This window comes from Oncorhynchus masou, chromosome 19 (assembly GCF_036934945.1).
Source record: "Oncorhynchus masou masou isolate Uvic2021 chromosome 19, UVic_Omas_1.1, whole genome shotgun sequence".
Taxonomy (NCBI): Eukaryota; Metazoa; Chordata; class Actinopteri; order Salmoniformes; family Salmonidae; genus Oncorhynchus; species Oncorhynchus masou.
In genome coordinates, this window is record NC_088230.1 from 25,923,087 (window position 1) to 25,948,784 (window position 25,698).

General features: G+C 43.5%; 1 protein-coding gene across 3 annotated transcripts in view; it reads left to right on the top strand.

The window, feature by feature from the left end:
• Positions 1 to 5,115: 5,115 nt before the first annotated feature.
• Positions 5,116 to 25,698, top strand: part of LOC135506062 (mitogen-activated protein kinase kinase kinase 7-like) — a 29,945-nt gene continuing 9,362 nt past the window's right edge. For 2 of the 3 annotated variants that reach the window (XM_064925440.1, XM_064925442.1), the window contains exons 1-14: positions 5,116 to 5,877; positions 6,618 to 6,728; positions 6,849 to 6,914; positions 7,131 to 7,176; positions 10,329 to 10,467; positions 11,127 to 11,255; positions 12,598 to 12,722; positions 13,230 to 13,360; positions 13,614 to 13,695; positions 13,824 to 13,948; positions 14,232 to 14,379; positions 17,467 to 17,547; positions 23,917 to 23,984; positions 25,419 to 25,521. In XM_064925440.1, coding sequence (XP_064781512.1) covers positions 5,791 to 5,877; positions 6,618 to 6,728; positions 6,849 to 6,914; positions 7,131 to 7,176; positions 10,329 to 10,467; positions 11,127 to 11,255; positions 12,598 to 12,722; positions 13,230 to 13,360; positions 13,614 to 13,695; positions 13,824 to 13,948; positions 14,232 to 14,379; positions 17,467 to 17,547; positions 23,917 to 23,984; positions 25,419 to 25,521 — 1,441 coding nt within the window. In that variant the 5' untranslated portion in view covers positions 5,116 to 5,790. The remainder of the gene's footprint in view (positions 5,878 to 6,617; positions 6,729 to 6,848; positions 6,915 to 7,130; positions 7,177 to 10,328; positions 10,468 to 11,126; positions 11,256 to 12,597; positions 12,723 to 13,229; positions 13,361 to 13,613; positions 13,696 to 13,823; positions 13,949 to 14,231; positions 14,380 to 17,466; positions 17,548 to 23,916; positions 23,985 to 25,418; positions 25,522 to 25,698) is intronic. The other variant, XM_064925441.1, reaches the window with a different exon arrangement.

A 25,698-nucleotide genomic window follows, 5' to 3' on the forward strand; every position in this document is an offset into this window, starting at 1 on the left:
TCAGGCGATGTAACCAACGAGGCCTGAAATAACTGCACCTTACATTTCCAATGATAACACAAAGCATGGATTCTGAACCAGTATTCCATATTGAAGGTAATGAGTCATTTGTTTCAGTTATCACCGTATATATAGCCTAAATAAAATCACAGAAATATGTTGACCTGCATGACTCTGAATGAAAGGGCGGTTTACTGAATTGGGTCCCAAGGGAGGATTTTAGAAAGGTAATCTACAACTCCTGACACTGTCCATCTGTCTGAAATCACTTTAAACATGATTGATTCTCTTTGAAATCAGATATACGTACTCTGAACTAAACAGAGGAAATAAGCAAGAAAATAAGCAAAGTATTTCAAAGAACAGTGCACCATGCAGAGATAATCAACAGGCGCATGTTCCCACATGGCTGATAATGGTGATACCCAGACTGTTGGAATCTGGGCACTAATGTGGTTTTCTAAACATGCTAACGGAGCACATGCTTTCTAGTCTACATTCTATTCTACCATTTCTTCTGTGGTATGACATTCCAGTAAATTGTTAGCATTCTGTGAGCAGAAACATTGAGCTAGATTTTTTTATATTACCTCGTAAAATGCCTCCATGGATAGGCCTAACTCAAAAGCCAAGCACCTTCAATCAAAACTTACAAAAAAATATATAGATAAAAAAGTGAAGAAAAACATATATTTTTTCTTGAGCTGCAAGACTGTGCTTATGCCGTTTGGATTAACGTGGTTAACAACAACACAATTCTTACTGAGTGAATCATGAAACGAAACAGTAGGCCCGTACTACTTCAAACATGCTGAAAAGGAAACTGAAGTGGTTTGAATTGAATATAGAGGACGAAGACATCACACCCTGATCTGTTTCACCTGTCCTTGTGATTGTCTCCACCTCCAATGTCACCCTTCTTCCCTATTACCCTCAGTGTATTTATACCTGTGTCCTCTGTCTGTTGCCAGTTTGCCTTGTCTTGTCAACCAGCGTGTTTTTCCGTTCTCCTGCTTTTTCCAAGTCTCTGTTTTTCTAGTCCTCCCAGTTTTGACCTTTGCCTGCCCTGACACTGAGCCCGCCTACCTGACCATTCAGCCTGCCCAGACCTCGAGCCTGCCTGCAACTCTGTACCTCCTGGACTCTGACTGGTTTATGATCTTCTGCCTGTCCTCGACCTGTCTCTTGCCTGCCCCTTGTTTATAAATAAATATCAGAGACTTGAACCATCTGTCTCCTGTGTCTGCATCTGGGTCTCGCCCTGTATCATTATAGAAGACCACAATGACACATATTTCCTTCATTAAAAAAAAAGTATTTTCCCAACTTGTCAGAGGATAAACAATTAGCCGTGTGTCGGAGGCCCTCTCCTCTCTGAGAGATGAGACCGTCTCCAAAAAGTCAATGTCACTTGCGTCAAAATGATAAAGGTCACTCGTTCCCGTCAGTTCTAACCTCTTTAAGCCGGAGCTGAGGAATTATCACAGAGGAGAAACAATAGATGGAGGCCTCATCACCGGGATCGGGAAGGTGGCGGCATGACGTGGTGTGGTGCAGAGAGAAGAGAGGCTGCTGCTGCGCTGCTCCCTCAGCCCACACGCTCAGCACCACCACTTATCAAGTGTGATGTATCTGAGCCCGCATTGAACAATCGGGAAAGGTCACTCTCAGCTGGTCCCCTGTGCACAGCAGTCAATCTGTGAGAAAGAAACAGCAGCCACCAGCTGTGCAGGGAGAGAGGAGCTTTGTCACTTGTCGGCCAGGTAGGCCTACCAGTCTGATTCAAATCAGATGCCTGAACGAGAATGGAGGGCAGGCACTTTAAATGACATGGTCTATGAAGCCGGCTTCAAATAAAACCCTGGATTTACCTATAAGTATGGACCTTATTATTCCCTGGCCCATTCTTTAACCTGATTTAATCGAACAGCTCCACTCATTGGTCTAGACTACAGCTTTAGGCTCCCATTCAGGAGGTCCGCTGACTCACAGAGGCTACTATTCTAGTAGGGGTTCAGCGACTGCAAACTGCAGGCAGACTACCTCAGACTAATACTGATTAGGCTGCAGGATTATTTTTCAGCTGATTTATTTAGTATGTCACATAAATTCAGTGTAAATGAATGGAGGGTTTGGATCAAGTTAAAATGATTTAGCAAAATGACTGCACAGTGGTCCCTGGTGCCAGCGCTGTTTACTCGTCGGGATGCAGCCCTGGGAATTGCTCTACTTACACCAAATGATTTGTGTGAATATTTGCAAAGAGTGGTCTTTTTTTCTCACCACTCTAATTAAACAATGTAAGTTCTTATTTAGGACATAGATATTCATAATGCCAACCTAGGAGAGCTGGTAGCAACTAAAAGCCATAAACATAAGACAAATGTTCATCAGCTGCAAGAGTGTTATGTCATCAATCATCTGACTTTATTAATGAACGATATTAATGAAGGCATTCTAATTGTATAAGATCTGTTCTTATACCCAAATGCCTGAAATATGTTTTCCTTTTCTTCACTGATAACACCATAAAGAGAGAAGCACATCACTCTCAGCAAAGACCCAGGAGAGACCAAGGCCTCCTCTCAGAAGTACACCAGCATCACCCTGTGGTGATGATAAAATCACATGACACCATCTACAGGAGCTCCACCACAATGCCTTCTGAAGGATTCCAAAGTGCATGACCTTTTCACTTCAGCTGAATTCATGCTCCATGATCTTGAATGCTATGCCTAATTAGCATCAGCAAGACAGCAAGACCATAATGCTCCAAAAGAGATACCAACTCAAGGGCAGACCTTTCAAAAGGGCCAAATTCATCATGATTAAATACCTCATAAACTCTACAAATATAAACTAATTGACTGTGATGGATGACTAAACGTGATAAGTTAATATAGTTGGTCAATCATCATGATTATCCAAAACTTTACAGGTATGCTACAGAAAGCAAACAAACCTGCTAGATTTTGAAGAGCACAGATCCCCAGCCATGCGTATGGCAATGCTGGTAGTCTTAGATAACACTCATTGAAGAGCATTTTAAACAGCCTTTCAGTCAAGTGACTAAAAAGTATTATTTATTGCAGTGGGAATTGGATAGCACTTGCATACTTCCAGTTCAATATACAACAAATCATTTATGCTCTTTAGTATGAGTTATGATTGCCTTGTGGTTGTGATTTACCAAGCTTCCTATATGAACTCCTTTTATTAATCTTTGTAAATAGGGAATGTGTTCCTGTTTCATTATGTGCTGTGTTTCTTATAATACATAGCCTAATTTATTTCTTTAAGTGTTGCTGCTCAAATTCATATTAAAGCAGAGTTAGGATATTGATTGTTAGACATTATTACAATGTTATCTATATTACTTATTTTAAATATTGTTCTTATGGAGAAGCACTGATTCACTTATATGTGGAAAGTATTCTCGTGACCTGTACTGCTGTCTGCCTCAGCTGATAAAGTAGTTGGAAGAGACATCAGCTGTATCCTTTTTCAGACTTGCATTTGGTCTCATGGTCCTTCTGAAAGTGACATGGAGAACATCTGTTGGTTGGCCAACTTATTAGTAGATGTAGAATAGATATTAAATAGATATCGGAATAGTATGTTGAAAAGCAGTCTCTTTCAAAGAAACTCCTATCGATGCTTCACGGATATTAAAATAAACAGTGTATTGTGTTGAGTGTATTGTAGTGGCTCAATATATTCAACGGTTAGCCATGGACTTTTAATCAAACACAACAGTTAATCCAACCAAGATAATGGCATTATACATTTTGGTTAAGGACTGGAGCATCTGATACATCCTAATCCTAGACTCAATCTGTAGTGGAAATAACTTTTCTTCTTTCTTTTCTCTTTGCCCCATAGCAAAATGTGTAGAATTGTAAGAAGTTAGCTGTTTTCCTTGCTCAGACCTTGCAGGGCCAGGCAAAACGACGGTACGCCGCTGGAGATACCCCACTTGCTGGTTTTTTCTGGTTCAATGAAAGTCAATGAACTAAGTAGACCAGACCCAGCTGCTATTACACTGGTGTCTATTGGAGACTGATCCCATTAAGTAGTCCGGAACTGACATTATCTTTTTCAATGGTAAACTGCCTGAGTGAACGATCTTTATTCACCCACCACCTTTGACACTTTAATACCTTTTGAACTGTTCGCAGCCTAAGTAGGCTCCCCTGGGAAACGATGACCAAAACTATGGGTCCTACTCTGTTTCTTGGATGAAGAGGGACTTTACAGATGTAATTGACAAATGGGAAACAGCTGAATTGTATTTTGTCCCGACTACCAGACAAACCATGGTTGGATAGATCATGATTGATGGTCCATTTGATAAATGGACAATTTTATTTTGAAACACTAAAATGAATAGCATTTTATTGAATTAACAAAGTTTACATTCACAGTAAGTCACAGTCACTTGCGTTTTTCAACTGTAGGCTACCAATGGTGGGAAAAGTACCCAATTGTCATATTTGAGTAAAAGTAAAGTAAAAGTAAAGATAGAAAATTACTCAAGTAAATGTCACCCAGTAAAATACTACTTAAGTAAAAGTCTAAAAGTATTTGGTTTTAAATATATTTAAGTTTCAAAGTTAAATGTAATTGCAAAAATATACTAATGTATCAAAATTAAAAATAAATATTTTTTTATTTCTTACTTTAAGCAAACCAGAAGGCACAATTGTCTTGTTTTTTTGCTTAACTGATAACCAGGGTCACACTTCAGCATTTGTGTTCAGTGAGTCCACCAGATTAGAGGCAGTAGGGATGTTTTCTTGCTAAATGCGTGAATTAGACCAATTTCCTGTCCTGCTGAGCATTTAAAATGTAACGAGTAGCCTACTTTTGGGTGTCAGGGAAATGTTTGGAGTAAAACGTAAATTGTGAAGTAATAGTAAAAGTTGTCAAAAATATAAAAAGTAAAGTATAAATACCTCAAGTACTTTACACTGTAGGCTACGTATACTGTTTACATTTAAGATGCTAATAACGTTACTTATAGGGACATACATACGCATGCATTTATTGTAATATGGTTAACAATAACCTCGCATCCTTTTTATTATAGCGTCTCTACTTACAAAGTTCGGGACACAAAGCTGGTGGGGCAGAATTCAGGGGAGCACACCATTTCTGGAGCTGCTGCCTGTAACAACTGCGGAATAAAACAAAAGTAGTTTATAATGGAAGCAAAGTCGTAATTATAAAGTTGTGTGTACGCGAGTCAGATGTTTAGAAAAACGGTGGACACTTTGATTGTTTGAGTTTTAAATGTTGAGGAAATCAATCACCCCATGTCTCGAGCCACCACCGGTGGTACACGGTCTACGGCGGCGAAGGGCTGGCGTGATCAGGCCAGCAATCGGCCTAGTCAAGTGACTCCCAAAGTGTCAGATGTAGCTTGCTCGCCAGCTAGCTAACTTGCTGAACTACTTTTGTCAACCAACGTCCCTGATGTGGCAATTGAAAGTTGCTGTTTTCAATTTGTGGCTACTACTAGCCATTGTTAATCGACTTTTTAACTAACGTTAGCAAACTACCTTACTAGCTAGCTCAGCTACCAGTTGGCTATGTTGGACTGAGCTAGCTAGCCAGTAAACACAGCTTGCGAGTTCCAGTTTTTAAACTAGATTTATTTCCGTTTTAGGTCCGCCAGTGTCTTGGCAAGTTGTCATGTAAGATTATTTTTCTTTTTCTTCGTGTACGCGTCTTGCATATTATCATTTTTTACATCTTGATTTTAATGAATAACTAGTTAGCCAGTTAGCAATGTCTCTGCCATCCGCCGATATGATCGAAACTCCCCCTGGATATCCCTTTGAAGAAATAGATTATGTGGATATTGAAGTTGAAGAGGTAAGTAACAAGTTAGCTATCTCAACATTTGATTGGGACGTGAGGGATCCTATGACGCAGAAGTTGCCACAATGCGTGATATCGCAATTGTCATGGTTGCTAGCTCTACCATTGTTAATCTACTTTTTAGCTAACGTTAGCAAACTGCCTTACTAGCTGTCTAGTTAGCCCAGCTACCAGCTGGCTATGTTGGACTGAGCTAGCTAGCAAGTCAAAAATAGCTTGCTGGCTAGGTGGGAATCACCCCAGCATGGGGTGTGATGTTGGGTTTGAATCACCCCAACACTGTGAAGTTGTATGGCTCATGCAGTAATCCGTTTTGTGTATTATGGTTTTGAAAAGGCCTGGGAATTAAATTACCATAACTATCTCACTAATAACTATGCCATTCATCAATTATTTTGCCATAGACGTTATGGAGAATGGTCAGTTAGCTATGCTCCAAATCTATTTGACAGGTCTTGTTTTGATTGTAGCTAGCTAACTAGCAGCAGTTCCCCACAGGTGGGCCCCACACATCAGACCCCTCCATCAGATCAGCTGACTTTGACAGTCTGCACACAAGAGTTTGATTGATATGCTGGATTGTGTAATGGAACTTGTCCACAACAACGGCGTTAGCTTGGCTAATTCCCAAAACACCCAGATGGAAAGTGTCATTAGTAGGGTCATGATAATAATAGACAAATAACATTGCATCCAACACACTTGGCTTATGTCATCTACCTGTTATCTTTCAGGTCGTGGGGAGAGGTGCATTTGGTGTTGTCTGCAAGGCCAAATGGAAAGGCAAAGACGTTGCAATCAAGACAATAGAGAGTGAATCTGAAAGGAAAGCATTCATAGTTGAGGTATTGCCACATTGTACTGGGATACTAGTAGAGAGATTCTGTAAAGTTATGGCAGGGCAGTTTATTACAACCCAAAGAGATCCTTCTTGATTCTCTTCCCTCCTCCTCTCCCCTCCCAAGCTGCGACAGCTTTCGCGTGTGAATCACCCCAACATTGTGAAGTTGTATGGCTCATGCAATATTCCGGTAAGTCATCTTTTTAACACACTGATATTTCAGTGTGTTGTTGTAGCCTATGATTTTTGCCAGTTGTTGTAAATACCTTGGAACAGTGGGTTGTTACTGCTATTGGTGTTTCTGCAATAAAATCAAGGTAGACAAATGACCAGAACATCGTGGGATACTGTATACCCTAATAACTAGATATTTTTTTCATTTTTGACGGCACAATTTCCAATCTAGGTCTGCCTGGTGATGGAATATGCTGAAGGGGGGTCTCTGTACAATGGTGAGTCCCTGGATGATGTTGTAGGCAAGCCTACTACTAGGCTTGGGCAGTATCCAGATTGTCGTACCTTCATACTGACCTTGTGCCATCCTAGGATATGAACACAAGGGGCGCTATATTCAAACCCCACTGAGTCTGTAATCTGAAGGTTAGCAATGCTAAGTACACTATATATACAAAAGTATGTGGACACCTCAAATTAGTGGATTTGGCTATTTCAGCCACAACGGTTGCGCAGAGATGTATAAAATTGAGCACACAGCCATGCAATCTCCGTAGAGAAACATTAGCAGTAGAATGGCCCATACTGAAGAGCTCAGTGACTTTCAATGTGGCTTTGTCATAGGATGCCACCTGTCCAACAAGTCAGTTTGTCAAATTTCTGCACAGCTAGAGCTGCCCCGGTCAACTGTAAGTGCTGTTATTGTGAAGTGGAAATGTATAATAGCAACAACGGCTCAGCCATGAAGTGATAGGCCACATAAGCTCACAGAATGGGACAGCCAAATGCTGAAGAGCGTAGCGCTACCTGCTCCAATGCATAGTGCCAACTGTAAAGTTTGGTGGAGGCATGACAATGCCCCCGTGCACAAAGCGAGATCCATACAGAACTGGTCAAGATCTGTGTGGAAGAACTTGACTGGCCTGCACAGAGCCCTGACCTCAACCCCATCAAACACCTTTGGGATGAATTGGAATGCCGACTGCGAGGCCAGGCCTAATCACCCAACAACAGTGCCCGACCTCAATAATGCTCTTGTGGCTGAATGGAAGCAAGTCCCCGCTGCAATGTTTCAACATCTAGTGGAAAGACTTCACAGAAGAGTCGATGCTGTTATAGCAGCAAAGGGGGCACCCAATTCCATATTCATGAGCATAATTTTGGAATGGGATGTTCGACAAGTAGGTGTCCACATACTTTTGGCCATGTAGCGTACATTTAACCACTTAACTAGATGACTAAGTTAGCAAACCAGTTGCACAACTGCAGAGCATTTAGCACATTTTAGACGATCAACTTGATATTTATAAGATATCTAGCTGGCAAACGTTTTGAATTCCATATTGTAACCATGCCACCTGGCGCATGCTGCACAACAATGAATGAGTGACTAAAGCATTCGGTCTCTTTGTTGTGTGCTTGTAAACAAAACAACGTGACTGGAGACTACCAGTAAAATGTGACGAGTGAAATGAAGAACGCAATCTGCTTTATCTCCTAACGTATTGCACACATGACCTTGACGGCAGGTATTTAATCAAGTATCCACAAATAATATATATATTTTTAAAGCTTCAAAGAAATGGTTTTCGACGGTATTGAGAAACCATCCTGTGGCTATTTCCAAATTCCCTGGTATACCGCCCAAGCCGACCTACTTCTCTACCACACACATTGACATGGCTTGTAAATTTGTGTAAATACATGCCATGTCAAACAAGTGGAAATATTGCAATCAATGTCAATAACTCCAATACCCAAATGCAAACTATGCTCTTATCAACCCTTTACACTCGTACCCTTATACGTGTATAAAATTGCAGATTTGGGCGCTAATAAGCACCTAAATTGGAATGTAGTGGCTGTACAGTGACATGCTATAAGTTACATCAGAGCTCAGGCTCTGCGCTTCAGTGTTATATGGGTTTTGAATTACAGCCGTTCTGAACTTGAGCACAGCTCACGACAACAAGTTGCCCCCATCCCTCCAGGTATTTGGGCAATTTTCTTGTTGTCTTAGTGAGGGAAATTCTGTCAATTAAGATGACTTGATGTAATTTGAAAGATGTGATGTTGAGGATTATAATAAATACCGTTTTGATGTCAAACACCCTTGAGTCCAAATGTGCACATCATAACTCATGTCATATACAGTGTCAACATTCAGGATCACTATGTTTGATGTACAGTTACAGACGACGTGTTGTCATATCCTGGGTTGTTCTGAACCGAATGAGCCCCTATTTGTTTATTGTGAAGAAAATTTGCCAAGGCGCACACACCTGAATGTTCTCATGACTCATTTCTATGATCTGTTTCTCTGAATTGCCCTGTGAAAGCCTACCACTGTGAGATCGTATTTTATAATTTAGCTAGGCATGTTGGCAATAGAACAAGCTTTCAAATCATGCCCACCAGACCCAGATTGCGATGTTATAATGGACTGTTGTTGGAATGTATCCAGAGTATTTTCAGATTTCGTTCATGTAAATGTAAAATGCACACATCAACAGTGCTATGTTTTGATTCAGTCTTGTGTGACATTAACTGTTGTCGTCACCTTTTGTTCTATTAATTTCTCTGTTATCTCCTAACTGTTCCATTTAAATTTCGCCTCATCCATATAGGTCAATTCCCATGAGTGTAAAGGGTTATTACTATTGACATGATTCCTTAGATTGGTCAGTACTTTCACAATGACCTGTTATGTAGTATTGCAGAGTTAGGTGTTCATGGATCCGTTACCAGAAAGGGGTTCAAATACATGTGTATTTGAGTGTGGTATTTTAAAATACTTTTTTAAAGTACATCGGTTAAACGCATTGGAGTGTTTGAGGCAGTGTTTTTGACTATTTTCAAATATATACATTAAAATATTAAACTACTTGTCTTTAATAAATAAAATCATAATACTTACTTTGAATGTATGTGAAATTAATTGAGGTATTCAAAATAGTATTTGAACCCAGGTCTGACTCTTACCTGTACAAGCACTTTACCCCCTTGTATGCTTTTCTACCTCTGAATCTCTGTCAAAGTTATTTAAAGTTGGTGTTCTTAGTTGTGGTCGTCACAACTTTGTTGAATGCTTGAAACTGTAACTTTGAAGGTATTCTGTGTGTGTGTGTGTGTGTGTGTGTGTGTGTGTGGGTGTGCACGTGCATATTAGTAGTAAACAAGGAAAGTTCTCCCTGGTGAGGACATTTCCCAGGTCCCCACAAGGACAAAGGCTATTTTAGGCTTAGGGGTTAGAGTTATAGAAAATATCATTTTGAATGGCATTTTATGTTCCCACAAGGATAGTAAAAATTGGTGTATGTGAAAGTGTGTTTGGACTTTTATGGCTATGGAAGTGTGCGTATGTGCATGCAGGTGTGTTTTGTGTTTATTTCGAGGTGTCTGTGGTAGTGACTGTGTTCTCTGTCCACAGTGCTGCATGGTGCTGAACCCCTCCCCTATTACACTGCTTCCCATGCCATGAGCTGGTGTTTTCAGTGTTCCCAAGGGGTCGCCTATCTCCATGGCATGAAACCAAAGGCTCTCATTCACAGGGACCTCAAGCCACCCAAGTATGCTCCTCCTCACCACCTCCCCCCCTCTCTTGTTTCACTGCCAATAAAGTGCCTTGCACCCCCACTCACGGTGTCATTTAATAGATGTGTGTGATATATTATATTATGCAATAGCATCAGAATATTTGTCTGACTTTATTAACCAAAATAGCATAGTTTTATTATATATATTTTTAATGAGAATAGTCAATGGACGTGCTCCAGTCGTCTGCGTGCAAAAGTATTTTGCTTATGAACAGAAATGGAACAATCTGGCTTCAGTAGTAAGGCCTTAGTGTTTTCATAGTGTGCCCCTGACTGAAATGCTTAGAGTAGCTGTATCGGCTCCAGAGGTTATATATTTGGCTCTGACGGAAAATACTGGAACCTAACCTTCACGCTCTTTGTGTGACACAGCGGGTGTTGCCAGACTGTGTGGTTGTAAAGTTATTTGCTGTAAGGGATCTGACTTTCCTTTTGTATGCATAAAATTAATCTGACTAGCTGTATTCCCTTTTTTTCACCTTTTTTTTATGATTAGAAATGTTGGCTTTGAAGCTAAAGTGGATTTATTATGTGTTTGTAACCCATTTAGACCTCAGTAGCCTTTAGTTACCCTTACGTTGTCTCACACGTCACTCATTTGGGTGGATCTTTTGTTTACTTGTTTGTTTCAGCCTGCTCCTGGTTGCCGGTGGCACCGTGCTGAAGATATGTGACTTTGGGACAGCGTGTGACATTCAGACCCACATGACCAACAACAAAGGAAGTGCTGCTTGGATGGCCCCAGAGGTGTTTGAAGGCATGTATGAACAGCGTGGCAAATGTTTGGAACACGCCAAAGGATGCCAGTCCCATCTGTCTTAGAAAGCGCAAATTGGACTGACTCTTTAAGAACAAGGGCATCTAAACAAGTGTAGCCTTTCATAAATGTGTTTATCTAGAGTGCATTGATTGTCAGTGTTTGGTTATGTGATGCTACTGTTGAGAGCAGTGTTTATACAGTAGGGCTTATGGAAGTGATCGTTAATTGTAATGGTTTGCCACTTTGTCTTTATCACTTACCTGATCACTGGAAGTCACCCCAAACACGTAGACACCACCATTTCTCAAAGCCGGATTCATCTAACACTTGTTAGCATTCTGTTAATTTCCATTCATTCATATCTTGGGTGGTATTTATTATTAATTATTGTGGTTGTACACACAGACATTTAGAAGTTGAATTGAGGGAAAGATGCAGCGTATTGCAGAGACGGTTTCGGTTTCATCCCAAAGAGAATGTAGCATTTTAGTGTCTGCTCTCAGCCGGTAGTTTAAAGCAGGGTTTCTCAAACTCGGTCCTGGGGGGCCCCCTGGGTTCACATTTAGTTTTTTTTGCCCTAGTACTATTCAAATAACCAACTCATCATCAAGCTTTGATTATTTGAATCAGCTGTGAAGTGCTAGGCGCAAAACTACTATACATGCACCCAGGAGGGGCCCCAGGACCGAGTTTGGGAAACCCTGGCCTAATGTACTTTGTTTTACAAAACACATTGAGGCAGCCTCTTGTCAAGGGGGTCAGGAGGAAATGCAAAGGTAATAGTAATTATCTTGTTTAAGGGAGTAACATGATTTCCATGCAATTTAAACAGCTCACATTTGCCCCCAGAATGACCTCCCTAAAGCTAATTTGCATCACGGGGAGACATTTTATTACAAAAGGCCTTGGCAGCAAAGCAACTTTAAATCTGAGTTCCAAATGACACCCTATTCCACATATAAATAAAGTTGAGAAAAAAAATATATAGTGCATTATGGGCCCTGGTCAAAAGAAGTCCGCTAAATAGGGAATAGGGTGCCATTTGGGACACAACCCAAACGTCTGTGTGAAGAGTAGTTTAATTCCACAACATAGCCACAGTAATTAAGCATCTCAGGAGTGGCCCTGAACTAAAATTGCCTCCTTATTTTCATCACACATATGTTCTTAAGGTGCGCAGACCAGATGGATGCTCCTGTGCTTTCCCAAGCACATCCCCCTTCTCCCCAACACTCCTCACACATATTAACCGTGCTTTTTTAAGACTTACTTTTCATCAGCCAATCAGAGCAATCTGAAAGGCCCTGAGTGGAGCTGTTTCTCTCATATGTGCTTTCAGGCAGCAATTACAGCGAGAAGTGTGACGTGTTCAGCTGGGGCATCATTCTCTGGGAGGTGATCACACGCAGGAAGCCCTTTGACGAGATTGGAGGGCCGGCCTTCCGCATCATGTGGGCTGTGCATAACGGTGAGTCTAAGAGGAAGTAGGTGGGGGAGCTGAGTGAGTTAATCTCTGTTCTGACATGTCAATCACCCTGGCGTCTCAGAGCCGGCTGCCCAGTGAGACCTGCTGTGAGATTAAATGAGTTACGAGGCTGACGGGGAAGCGCAATTAAAAAGACAGACTCACCTGTATAGCGCTCCCTGCTGTTCCCTCCGTCGCACAGAGTGATGGAGCAGAATGCTAGCGGAACACGGACTGTCTGAGAACAGGAGCACACCTGGGGACACGACACTACTGCGTCTATCATTCCAACAAATTAGCGGTGCCACCACAGCAGGGCTTTCATTTGCATTAGATTGGAAGTGTTTACTTGTACTGAAATTAACTTTCTGGAACTTGATTACATTTTTAAAAGATTGCGTTTGTATAACCTTTGACCTCTCCATTTTATTGTGTTTGGGTGTTTGTATTCATAGTGATAAATGTTGACGTAGTGCGTCTTATCTCTCTGTTTATATTGATAATGTCCAGGCACCCGACCACCGCTCATCAAGAGCCTACCCAAACCCATTGAGAGCCTGATGACCCGCTGCTGGTCTAAAGACCCCTCTCAGAGACCCTCCATGGAGGAGATAGTCAAGATCATGACCCATCTTATGCGAGTAAGGCCCTCCTACACTCATACTTATAGAGATGCATTAAATGAAATTGAATGCCTTACCAAGATAGCCGCCCTGCAGACAAGTGATCTCCACAGTGTCCATTCCAGTGTTCTTTTGAATTCCATGCCAACACCGACTCTGGATGTAAGGAGGACTCTTAACCATGGTGTCCTCTTCTCCGACTGCTTGCCTGGTCAGATGGTCAGTGTTGGGAATGTCGCTGTTACGTTTTCTGTCAACCTCTCTTTTCCAGTGCTTCCCAGGATCTGATGAACCCTTGCAATATCCGTACCAGTCTTCAGATGAAGGACAGAGTAGCTCGGCCACCAGTACAGGTAGCTACATCTACATCGTTGAAATAGTGGAAGCTTTTATTATCTGCGTTAGTTTCATGTACATAAAACATCATGGACGTAATGTGGAAATATCTCACGTCTCACCACCTCTCTATTGGGTATTACAGGTTCCTATGTGGATTACACTTGCAACAGCAATAAGAGTGACACAAACATGGAGCATGGGGACTCTCCGGGGAGCAACGACACCATCAAGATCACACCTCAGTTTGCACATCAGTTCAGGCCAAAGGTAACACAGCAACCTGTACTGGTACTTGGCTTGCCATGTCTATCACAACCATTAAATTTACTTTGTCAGGTGTCTAGGTGAGAGAAGGTAGACAAATTAATGCAATTAGCTACATTTGTGTGGATATGAACAAAATGATTTAAACAAGCATCATATGACAGTAATAACGGTCATTTTGACGTAATCATCAGTGCATAAAATGTAATTGAGACTTTTTGACCACACTGAATAAGTAGTGAAATGTATTGTAGGCCAACAGTATCTGTTTTGTCTGTGCTCTCAGGTAGACCCGTTGTGGAGCCTGCCTCTGTCCAGAGGAAGCAGTGTTGAGAGCCTGTCGGAGCGAACACACAGTCTGCTGCCACCAGAGAGCAAAAGAATGAGCGCAGACCTGTCAGAGCTGGAGCACAGGGTGCCTTTCGCTCCCACAGGTAACATCAGAATCGACACCCTTCACACACCCCAAAATGGATCATACAAGTGTAGGACTACATATTTGACACATCACACACTTAAAGAAGAGAAGCATACAGTTCATACTTACAGTAATGTTACGTCAGCTAATGAAGTCAGCTTTATTTCAGTACGAGAGAGAGCGATGGCATCCTACGCCATTAAAGCTACTATCAGGTTGGCAGGTAGCCTAGCGGTTAAGAGCGTTGGGCCAGTGACCAAAAGGCCCAACCAAAAGGTTACTGGTTCGAAGCCCCGAGCCGACTAAGTGAGAGAAAATCAAAACTATGATATAACACATATGGAATCATGTGGTAACCACAAAAGTGTTAAACAAATCAAAATAGATTTTATATTTGCAATTCTTCAAAGTAGCCACCCTTTGACTTTATGACAGCTTTGCACACTCTTGGCATTCTCTCAACCAGCTTCATGAGGTAGTCACATGTGTTTCAATGAACAGGTTTGCCTTGTTAAGTTAATTTGTTGAATTTCTTTCCTTAATATGCATTTGTGTTGTGACAAGGTAGGGTGGGTACATAAGATAGCCCTATTTAGTAAAAGACCAAGTCCATATTATGGCAAGAACAGCTCAAATAAGCAAAGAGAAATGACAGTCCATCATTACTATAAGACATGAAGGTCAGTCAACCTGGACCTTTTCAAGAACTTTGTACGTTTCTTCAAGTGCAGTCACAAAAACCAAGTGCTATGATGACACTGGCTCTCATGAGGACCACCACAGGAAAGGAAGACGCAGAGTTGCCTCTGCTGCGGAACATGTCAGATTGCACCACAAATAAATGATTCACAGAGTTCAAGTAGCAGACACATGTCAACATCAACTTCTCAGAGGAGACTGTGTGAATCAGGCCTTCATGATCAAATTTCTGCAAAGAAACCACTACTAAAGGACACCAATAATAAGAGACTTGCCAAGAAACACGAGCAGTGGACATAAGACCGGTGGAAATCTGTCCTTTGGTGTGATGAGTCCAAATTTTAGATTTTCGGTTCCAACCACCTTGTCTTTGTGAGACGCAGAATAGGTGAACGGATGAGGAGGTGGTGTGGGGGTGCTTTGCTGGTGACACTGTCTGATTTATTTAGAATTAAAGGCACACTTAACCAGCATGGCTACCACAGCATTCTGCAGTGAAGCGCCATCCCAACTGGTTTGGGCTTAGTGGGACTATTTGTTTTTCAACAGGACAATGACCTAACACACTTCCAGGCTGTGTAAGTGCTAGGAGTGCAATGGAGTGCTGCATCAGATGACCTGGCCGCCACAATCCCCTGACCTCAACCCAATCGAGATGGTTTGGGTTGAGTTGGTCTGCAAAGTGGAGGAAAAGCAGCCAACCAAGTGCTCAGCATATGTGGGAACTCCTTCAAGACTGTTGGAAAAGCATTCCTCATGAAGCATTCCGCAAGAGTTCAAAGCTGTCATCAAGGATAAAGGGGGGTTACTTTGTGAAGTACTTATGTAAAAATACTTTGTGTTACTTAAGTTGATTTTTGGGGTATCTGTACTTTACTATTTATATTTTTGACTACTTTTACTTCACTACATTCTTTAAGAAAATATTGTACTTTTTACTCCATAAATTTTCCTTGACACCCAAAAGTACTCGTTATGTGAATGCTTAGCAGGACAGGAAAATAGTCAAATTCACGCACTTATCAACCGAACATCCCTGGTCATCCCTACTGCCTTTGATCTGGCGGACTCACTAAACGCACATGCTTCGTTTGGAAGTTGTCTGAATGTTTGAGTGGCATTCCGGTTTGCTTAATATAAGGAATTTGAAATTATTTTTACTTTTGATACTTAAGTATATTTTAAACCAAGTACTTTTATACTTTTACTCAAGTAGAATTTTACTGGGCCACTTTTACTTGAGTAATTTTCTATTAGGATATCTTTACTTTTACTCAAGTATGATAGTGGGGTACTTTTCCCACCACTACTACTTTGAAGAATCTAAAATATATTTTGATTTGTTAAACTTTTTTTTGTTGATTACGACATGATTCCATGTGTGTTATTTCATAGTTTTGATGTCTTCACTATTATTCTGCAATGTAGAAAATAGTACAAATAAAGACCAACCCTGGAATGAGTCTGCTAAAATGACTTCAATGTAAATCATGTCTCCCTGTCTGTCAAGATGCATTTCATTTGCTTTCATCCCTGAGGTGATTCCTCATGTAAGCTCCTACATAAGCCCCTCAGCACTGGTGCCAGTCATCTCCCCTCTTTCACACAGATCTAAGGCTCAGGCTGAGCTTTATAGACAGGCAGCCCAATTCTGATCTTTCTTCCACTAATTGGTCTTTTGACCAATCACATCGGATCTTTTTCAGAGCTGATCTGATTGTTCCAAAGACCAATTACTGGAACAAAAATATCAGAATTGGGCTGCCTGTCTAAACACAGCCAGAGAGAATGCCTTTCATCATTCATCATCTGCCTTGTCAAAATTAAGCTTCCAAGGCATGAGTAAGCTACAATTAGCCTTAGTCTCTATTTGTCAGTTTTTCCTCACGCTTTCTTTTCAGCTTAATGTGAGACTGTTTTCTGTGAAATATCTTCAGTTGTCTGTCTTATTGTATAGAATTATTTCACATTGTTGATGCTGTACATGGTATATCATATGAATATTAGTTTAAAATGTAATATATTTAGCTTTATCATTTGTTTATCTTCAGTGCTCCTCAATGGTTACTATATATTACAGTATTCGGTGCCATCAATATGGTTTGATCAATTTATTTTATTCCAATTATCATACATATTCTATTGGTACAGTCAAACAGTTGCCTGTCATGTCTGTGCTGAGACTTCCTATGCAGCATCGCTAGCACTGTGTTGTGAAACTAACTAACCAACCAACCTTAGGACAGAATGCATGTTGCCTGTGCATTGTGCATGTATGTGCTCTGCATGTCAATACAGTCCAGAGGGGAGCGAGGAGAGAGCAGCGTCTGACATGTATGCTCCAGCTCTGGGCCCTCTCTTTGTCTGCATGTGTACGCCAGCTATGTGTGTGTATTTGTTGCAGCACGTCCCCAGTATAAACGAGGCCACCGTAAAACGGCGTCATTTGGCACCATTCTGGACGTTCCCAAGATCGTCGTCACAGGTACCAGTGCGGACTACCAGGCTACTTGGTACCCTGGGTATAGCTGGCTTGACTGAACTGAATCAGTGGGTTGCTCTGACACTGCTGGGCCTTTAGTGTCTGTTACTCCAGGTCTCACAGGCTACAGGGGCGCTTGTAATCAATGCGTCTCAAATGTCACCCTATTTCCTATAGTCCCTGTGGGCCCTGGTCAAAAGTAGAGTACTACATATGGAATAGGGTGCCATTTGGCATGCAGTTCTTATATTCTGCCTTGACACTTTACAATTGAATTGAAGTAAGGGGATATTATTTAGTAAGGGGATATTACCTCCAGTGATGACTCAATACAAATCAGTATTGAGGCTATGGATGATGATAAACCTGGAGTAACACACGCAGATCTCTTTTCCTCTGTCTTTTGTGGTTTTGTTAGACGTTAAGAGGGACATGGGTTACACATGGTGGCGGTCTTATCTGTGTTTCACCCTCCAGGCACAGGATGCTGATCAAGCTGTTTCCATTCACACAGATCCATCTTTTAATCAACATATCTAATCCAGATTCATGGATGAATCCAAACGTGTTAGCCTGATGTGCAAAAACAATAGAATAGGCTGTTGATTAAGGGGCACGTCATCAGGTTATTTTTATCATCATGCCATCAGAAGGGGGGGTGAAATGGATGTGATAAGATTCATAACTCATGGCCCTGTCTGTTTCTCAGATGTCCTTCTGGCTTTGCTGCAGGCATGCAGGGAGTAAATTGGTTGGCTTGGCTTGCTCTCTCAGCTCGTCCTTGTCTTTCATGCATAGAGGACGTCTGTTAAAAGCTTTTTTTCTCTCTCTTTGCATACATTAACTTGGTCGATTTTGATTGATTTACCTCACATTGAGGGTCACAGCTATTATTACCACCCAAGATGAGTATGAAGGAAACGGGGACAGCAGCACTGGATTTCAAACAAAAAAAGGCCTTTCTATTTATGAAGGAGGAGCTGCGAGAGACATGTTGAAGGAGGAGTTAATTAATCAGTGACTAAAGGAGAGGGGTGACGTAAGGGGATATTAAAGGTATGACAAGGTTGTTATAACTGTATGTGGCACACCTAGATGTCACTCATTTCTTCAGTTCATTTGAACCCAGTCTCCATTTAGTATTTTAATTAGTATGAAGCATTTCTCAAGTTTTTTGAAGTTCTGGATTGGCATTCTAAATAAAATGTCTATTCAGTGTTATCATAGTAGGGTGGGACTTCAAATGGCTATGCTCGCAAGCACCTCTTGCCATATTGTACATACTTGACAGCAGCAAAGTATATTATTTTTACACGCAAAGTAACAATCACACAATGACAGGACCTTATTCTGATCTACAGTGCCTTCACAAAGTATTCACGCCACTTGACCTTTTCCACATTTTGTTGTGTTACAGCCTGAATTTAAAATGGATTAAATTGAAGGTTTATGTCACTGGCCTACACACAATACCCATAATGTCAAATTGGAATTAGGTTTTTAGACATTTCTACAAATTTTATTAAAAAGAAAAAGCTGACATGTCTAAGTATTCAACGCTTTTGTTATGGCAAGCTTAAATAAGTTAATGAGTAAAAATGTCACAAGTTGCATGGACTCTGTGTGCAATAGTGTTTACGATGATTTTTGAATGACTACCTCTTGTACCCCACACATCTGTAATGTCCCTCGGTCTATCAGTGAATTTCCAATACAGATTCAACCAGAAAGACCTGGGAGGTTTTCCAATGCATCGCAGAGAAGCACACCTATTGGTAGATGGGTAAAAATAAAAAACATTGAATATCCCTTTTTCTGCATGGTAAAGTTGTTAATTACACTTTGGATGGTGTATCAATACACTCAGTCACTACAAAGGTACAGTTGTCCTTCCTAGTGGTGTCCGTCCTCTCCTTTTAACTGAACTAAGGGATTTCACCATGAGGCCGATGCTGACTTTAAAACAGTTCCAGTTTAATGACTGATAATGGGAGAATTGAGGATGCATCAACAACATTTTAGTTCCATCACAATACTAACCTAAATGACAGAGTGAAAAGGAAACCTGTACAGAATCAAAATAATCCTAACATGCATCCTGTATGCAATAAGGCACTTAAGTAAAACTGCAAAACCATTTGGCAAAGAAAGTAACTATGTATTGAACACAAAGCATTATGTTTGGAGCAATAACTCTTCGCTGAGTACCACTCTTCATATTTTCAAGCATGGTGGTGGTTGCATCATGTTATTTGTATGCTTGTCATTGACAGGACTTTTTTAAGATCAAAAGAAATGGAATAGATTTAAGCACAGGCAAAATCCTAGAGAAAAACCTGGTTCAGTCTACTTTCCAACAGACACTGGGAGACAAATTCACCTTTCAGCAAGACACTACCCTAAATCAGAAGGCCAAATATACACTGGAATTGCTTGCACAGATGACATTCAATGTTCCTAAGTAGTAAGATTTGAAAATGACTGTCATGGAATGATCAACAATCAAAGAATAATGTGCAGATATTGTACAATCCAACTAGAGACCAAGAAAGACTCTGCTGTAATCCCTGCCAAAGGTGATTCTTACATGTGGTGACTCAGGGGTGTGAATACTTATTTAAATGAGATATTTCTGTGTGTTAATTTTCAATACATTTTCTAACTTCCATTTTGAATTCAGGCTGCAACACAACAAAATGTGATGTCGAATGTGTATGAATACTTTCTGAAGGCACGGTATAGGCCAACATTCAGTGTATTGTTTGTTTCTGTGTGTGTGTGTGTCTGCCTGCCTGTGTGTAGTGTCTTTGTTTCGGAGTTTTGTGCAATAAGGGAGGTCAAGGCAGTTTTAGATGTTCACTTCCATATCATGTAAAAAGTTATGCATTCACAATTTTGTAGTTTAGAAAGAAAGAAAAATTCAGTTGTTGAGGGTATTGTTTAGTTACATTTCTAACTTCAATTGTCCCAAATTGTTTTTTAATGGTTTCCACCTTAAATATTGCCCTTCTTGCAGTAGTTCAAATGTTGTATGGGTCTGGGATTGATGCCAAGGGGTGTGCGGAGGGTAAAAAAGACCTCCAGTGCTCCCGTCGCCAGAAAATTCCCAGCAGCTGAATATTCCGACTCTGAAAACAACCAACTCAGAAGACATTGTTCATAATTCTCCAGCATAGATCGAACGAATAATACTTCTAACTGCCAGATGGCTATAATTTCACCTGTTATTCTGACAATGTCAGGCAGGTCAGAACCAACCTCAGGTTTACCTTGGCTGGGGATGAAGGAGTGGAGGCAGGTCAGAGCCAACATCCGGTTTACCTTGGCTGGGGATGAAGGAGTGGAGGCAGGTCAGAGCCAACCTCCGGTTTACCTTGGCTGGGGATGAAGGAGTCGAGGCAGGTCAGAGCCAACCTCAGGTTTACCTTGGCTGGGGATGAAGGATTGGGGGCAGGTCAGAGCCAACCTCCGGTTTACCTTGGCTGGGGGTGAAGGAGTGGAGGCAGGTCAGAGCCAACCTCCGGTTTACCTTGGCTGGGGATGAAGGAGTCGAGGCAGTTTAGAGCCAACCTCAGTTTTACCTTGGCTGGGGATGAAGGAGTCGAGGCAGGTCAGAGCCAACCTCAGGTTTACCTTGGCTGGGGATGAAGGAGTCGAGGCAGGTCAGAGCCAATCTCCGGTTTACCTTGGCTGGGGATGAAGGAGTGGAGGCAGGTCAGAGCCAACCTCCGGTTTACCTTGGCTGGGGATGAAGGAGTCGAGGCAGGTCAGAGCCAACCTCCGGTTTACCTTGGCTGGGGATGAAGGATTGGGGGCAGGTCAGAGCCAACCTCCGGTTTACCTTGGCTGGGGGTGAAGGAGTGGAGGCAGGTCAGAGCCAACCTCCGGTTTACCTTGGCTGGGGATGAAGGAGTGGAGGCAGGTCAGAGCCAACCTCCGGTTTACCTTGGCTGGGGATGAAGGAGTCGAGGCAGGTCAGAGCCAACCTCAGGTTTACCTTGGCTGGGGATGAAGGATTGGGGGCAGGTCAGAGCCAACCTCCGGTTTACCTTGGCTGGGGGTGAAGGAGTGGAGGCAGGTCAGAGCCAACCTCAGGTTTACCTTGGCTGGGGATGAAGGAGTCGAGGCAGTTTAGAGCCAACCTCAGGTTTACCTTGGCTGGGGATGAAGGAGTCGAGGCAGGTCAGAGCCAACCTCAGGTTTACCTTGGCTGGGGATGAAGGAGTCGAGGCAGGTCAGAGCCAACCTCCGGTTTACCTTGGCTGGGGATGAAGGAGTCGAGGCAGGTCAGACCCAATCTCCGGTTTACCTTGGCTGGGGGTGAAGGAGTGGAGGCAGGTCAGAGCCAACCTCAGGTTTACCTTGGCTGGGGATGAAGGAGTCGAGGCAGGTCAGACCCAATCTCCGGTTTACCTTGGCTGGGGGTGAAGGAGTGGAGGCAGGTCAGAGCCAACCTCCGGTTTACCTTGGCTGGGGATGAAGGAGTCGAGGCAGGTCAGACCCAACCTCAGGTTTACCTTGGCTGGGGGTGAAGGAGTGGAGGCAGGTTAGAGCCAACCTCAGGTTTACCTTGGCTGGGGGTGAAGGAGTGGAGGCAGGTTAGAGCCAACCTCAGGTTTACCTTGGCTGGGGGTGAAGGAGTGGAGGCAGGTCAGAGCCAACCTCAGGTTTACCTTGGCTGGGGATGAAGGAGACGAGGCAGGTCAGAGCCAACCTCAGGTTTACCTTGGCTGGGGATGAAGGAGTCGAGGCAGGTCAGACCCAACCTCCGGTTTACCTTGGCTGGGGGTGAAGGAGTGGAGGCAGGTTAGAGCCAACCTCAGGTTTACCTTGGCTGGGGGTGAAGGAGTGGAGGCAGGTTAGAGCCAACCTCAGGTTTACCTTGGCTGGGGATGAAGGAGACGAGGCAGGTCAGAGCCAACCTCAGGTTTACCTTGGCTGGGGATGAAGGAGTCGAGGCAGGTCAGACCCAACCTCAGGTTTACCTTGGCTGGGGGTGAAGGAGTGGAGGCAGGTCAGAGCCAACCTCAGGTTTACCTTGGCTGGGGATGAAGGAGACGAGGCAGGTCAGAGCCAACCTCGGGTTTACCTTGGCTGGGGATGAAGGAGTCGAGGCAGGTCAGACCCAACCTCCGGTTTACCTTGGCTGGGGATGAAGGAGTGGAGGCAGGTCAGACCCAACCTCAGGTTTACCTTGGCTGGGGGTGAAGGAGTGGAGGCAGGTCAGAGCCAACCTCCGGTTTACCTTGGCTGGGGATGAAGGAGTGGAGGCAGGTCAGAGCCAACCTCGGGTTTACCTTGGCTGGGGATGAAGGAGTCGAGGCAGGTCAGACCCAACCTCCGGTTTACCTTGGCTGGGGATGAAGGAGTGGAGGCAGGTCAGACCCAACCTCCGGTTTACCTTGGCTGGGGATGAAGGAGTGGAGGCAGGTCAGACCCAACCTCAGGTTTACCTTGGCTGGGGGTGAAGGAGTGGAGGCAGGTCAGAGCCAACCTCCGGTTTACCTTGGCTGGGGATGAAGGAGTGGAGGCAGGTTAGAGTCAACCTCCGGTTTACCTTGGCTGGGGGTGAAGGAGTGGAGGCAGGTCAGAGCCAACCTCCGGTTTACCTTGGCTGGGGATGAAGGAGTCGAGGCAGTTTAGAGCCAACCTCAGGTTTACTTTGGCTGGGGGTGAAGGAGTGGAGGCAGGTCAGAGCCAACCTCAGGTTTACCTTGGCTGGGGATGAAGGAGTCGAGGCAGTTTAGAGCCAACCTCAGGTTTACCTTGGCTGGGGGTGAAGGAGTGGAGGCAGGTCAGAGCCAACCTCAGGTTTACCTTGGCTGGGGATGAAGGAGTCGAGGCAGTTTAGAGCCAACCTCCGGTTTACCTTGGCTGGGGGTGAAGGAGTGGAGGCAGGGTGCAGATCAGGACCAGACCAGACCTGATTGTGCTATTCAGCACAGGACCCCCTGCCCGTTGGCCTTTGCTGGGTCTCAGACAAGACGTGCTATGAACCCTAAAATACCCTAGTTTCCCATCACCAGCATCCCTTACTCACACCCCCCCCCACACACACACACACACACAAAAAGCAGATCTGCACAAACGTGACACAGTGAGGCCTAGCTATTCATGTGGTAGGTGTGTGTGTGTTGTGCCGTGTTAGTGTGGGGGTTGAGGGGGATGACTACTACGCTAAGGTCATGCTATGGGCATACCAGAGCACATGTGACTGGCCAAGGAGTCGGGGGTTAAATCTGTGCAAATGTCCTGTCTCTGTGTGGCTCTGTGGTTTGGATACCCCACTTTTCACAGACCTCAGACAGACAAGTCCCCCTGGAACTGTGTCTAGGTTTTAACGGTTCCTCTATCTCTCTATCCTGTCCACAGCCACCTGTGAGGCGCAGAGACGGAGATCTGTACAGGACCTCCCTGGGGTCGGCACAGAGTCCAGCCAGGTAAGATGCTCTACAGTAGGACAGCCAGGTAAGATGCTCTACAGTAGGACGGCCAGGTAAGATGCTCTACAGTAGGACGGCCAGGAAAGATGCTCTACAGTAGGACGGCCAGGAAAGATGCTCTACAGTAGGACGGCCAGGAAAGATGCTCTACAGTAGGACGGCCAGGAAAGATGCTCTACAGTAGGACGGCCAGGAAAGATGCTCTACAGTAGGACGGCCAGGAAAGATGCTCTACAGTAGGACGGCCAGGAAAGATGCTCTACAGTAGGACGGCCAGGAAAGATGCTCTACAGTAGGACGGCCAGGTCAGGTGCTCTACAGTAGGACGGCCAGGTCAGGTGCTCTACAGTAGGACGGCCAGGTCAGGTGCTCTACAGTAGGACGGCCAGGTCAGGTGCTCTACAGTAGGACGGCCAGGTCAGGTGCTCTACAGTAGGACGGCCAGGTCAGGTGCTCTACAGTAGGACGGCCAGGTCAGGTGCTCTACAGTAGGACGGCCAGGTCAGGTGCTCTACAGTAGGACGGCCAGGTCAGGTGCTCTACAGTAGGACGGCCAGGTCAGGTGCTCTACAAGGCCTGGCTTGACTAGTGTAACCCCGTACATAAGCCTTTCACAGAGGGGGAAATGTATGTTATGAAAGCTTTCTCAAAAGCTTTTTGGTGGTATTGTATCTTTTCTCTCTCTCTGAATTGCATTGCATTTTAACTGATCGTGTTTTGCTTCCTCTGAGTATTTGATACATGCTCGGTCAAACATGGTGTCCAATGGCGGAAAAGCTAAGTGATGTAATGGAGAATGTCACTGTTGCGAAGATGAATATGTTCCAGGTGTAGAAAGAACATTCTCTTGTCTCCTTGTGCATTTCTTTTGCAGTAGCAAAATTCCTGTTTAGTTTAAAGATGAAGTAGACTCTGGACTTGTATTGATTTATATTTGTATTGTTCTTGTCTGATAACCTTGTGCAAAAAGGTATCTGTGGAGATCAACTCGTGAGTTCCCAGTAGTTGGACGGAGTGTTTTCCTCTGGTTTTCTTACATGTTTCTCTCTTTCGGGAGTGTGTACATAACCCCAAACAGACTTAAATCCCATGTGGGATTTTGTTGCCGTCTGAAGACATGGGATGACAGCTATAATAATTGTTGACTTTGCTTGAGGTTCTGGTGTTTTGTGTTCAGTGGACAAAAGCAATAGCGGTCCTGTATGGCTCAGTTGATAAAACATGACGCTTGTAACGCCAGGATTGTGGGTTCAATTCCCAAGGCCACCCACTCGTAAAATGTATGCACGACTGTAAGTTGCTTTGGATAAAAGCGTCTACCAAATGGCATAAATTATTATTTATAAGGACATTTTGTGGACATGTGTTTCCACCTCTGATCTTCTACGATTGGCTGTATGAGTGATTGACAGTGTTGTTGGCCTGTTACAGGGGAGCCGGAACAGCAGCAGGTCCTCCAGTCCCAGTGTGAGGATGATGCCGCCTGATAAGACCAGCAGCAGAGGCTATAGCTTCTCTCCCGATGACCCCACAGGTACAGTAGTATTGGTGGCAGGTAGCGTAGCGGGTTAGAGCACTGGGCCAGTAACCAAAAGGTAGCTAGTTCCAATCCCGAAGGCGTCAATGTGAAAAATTTGCCCTTGAGCAAGGCCTTAACCCAAATTGCTCCAGGGTCACCATTGACGATGGCAGACCCTGGCCGTGACCCCCC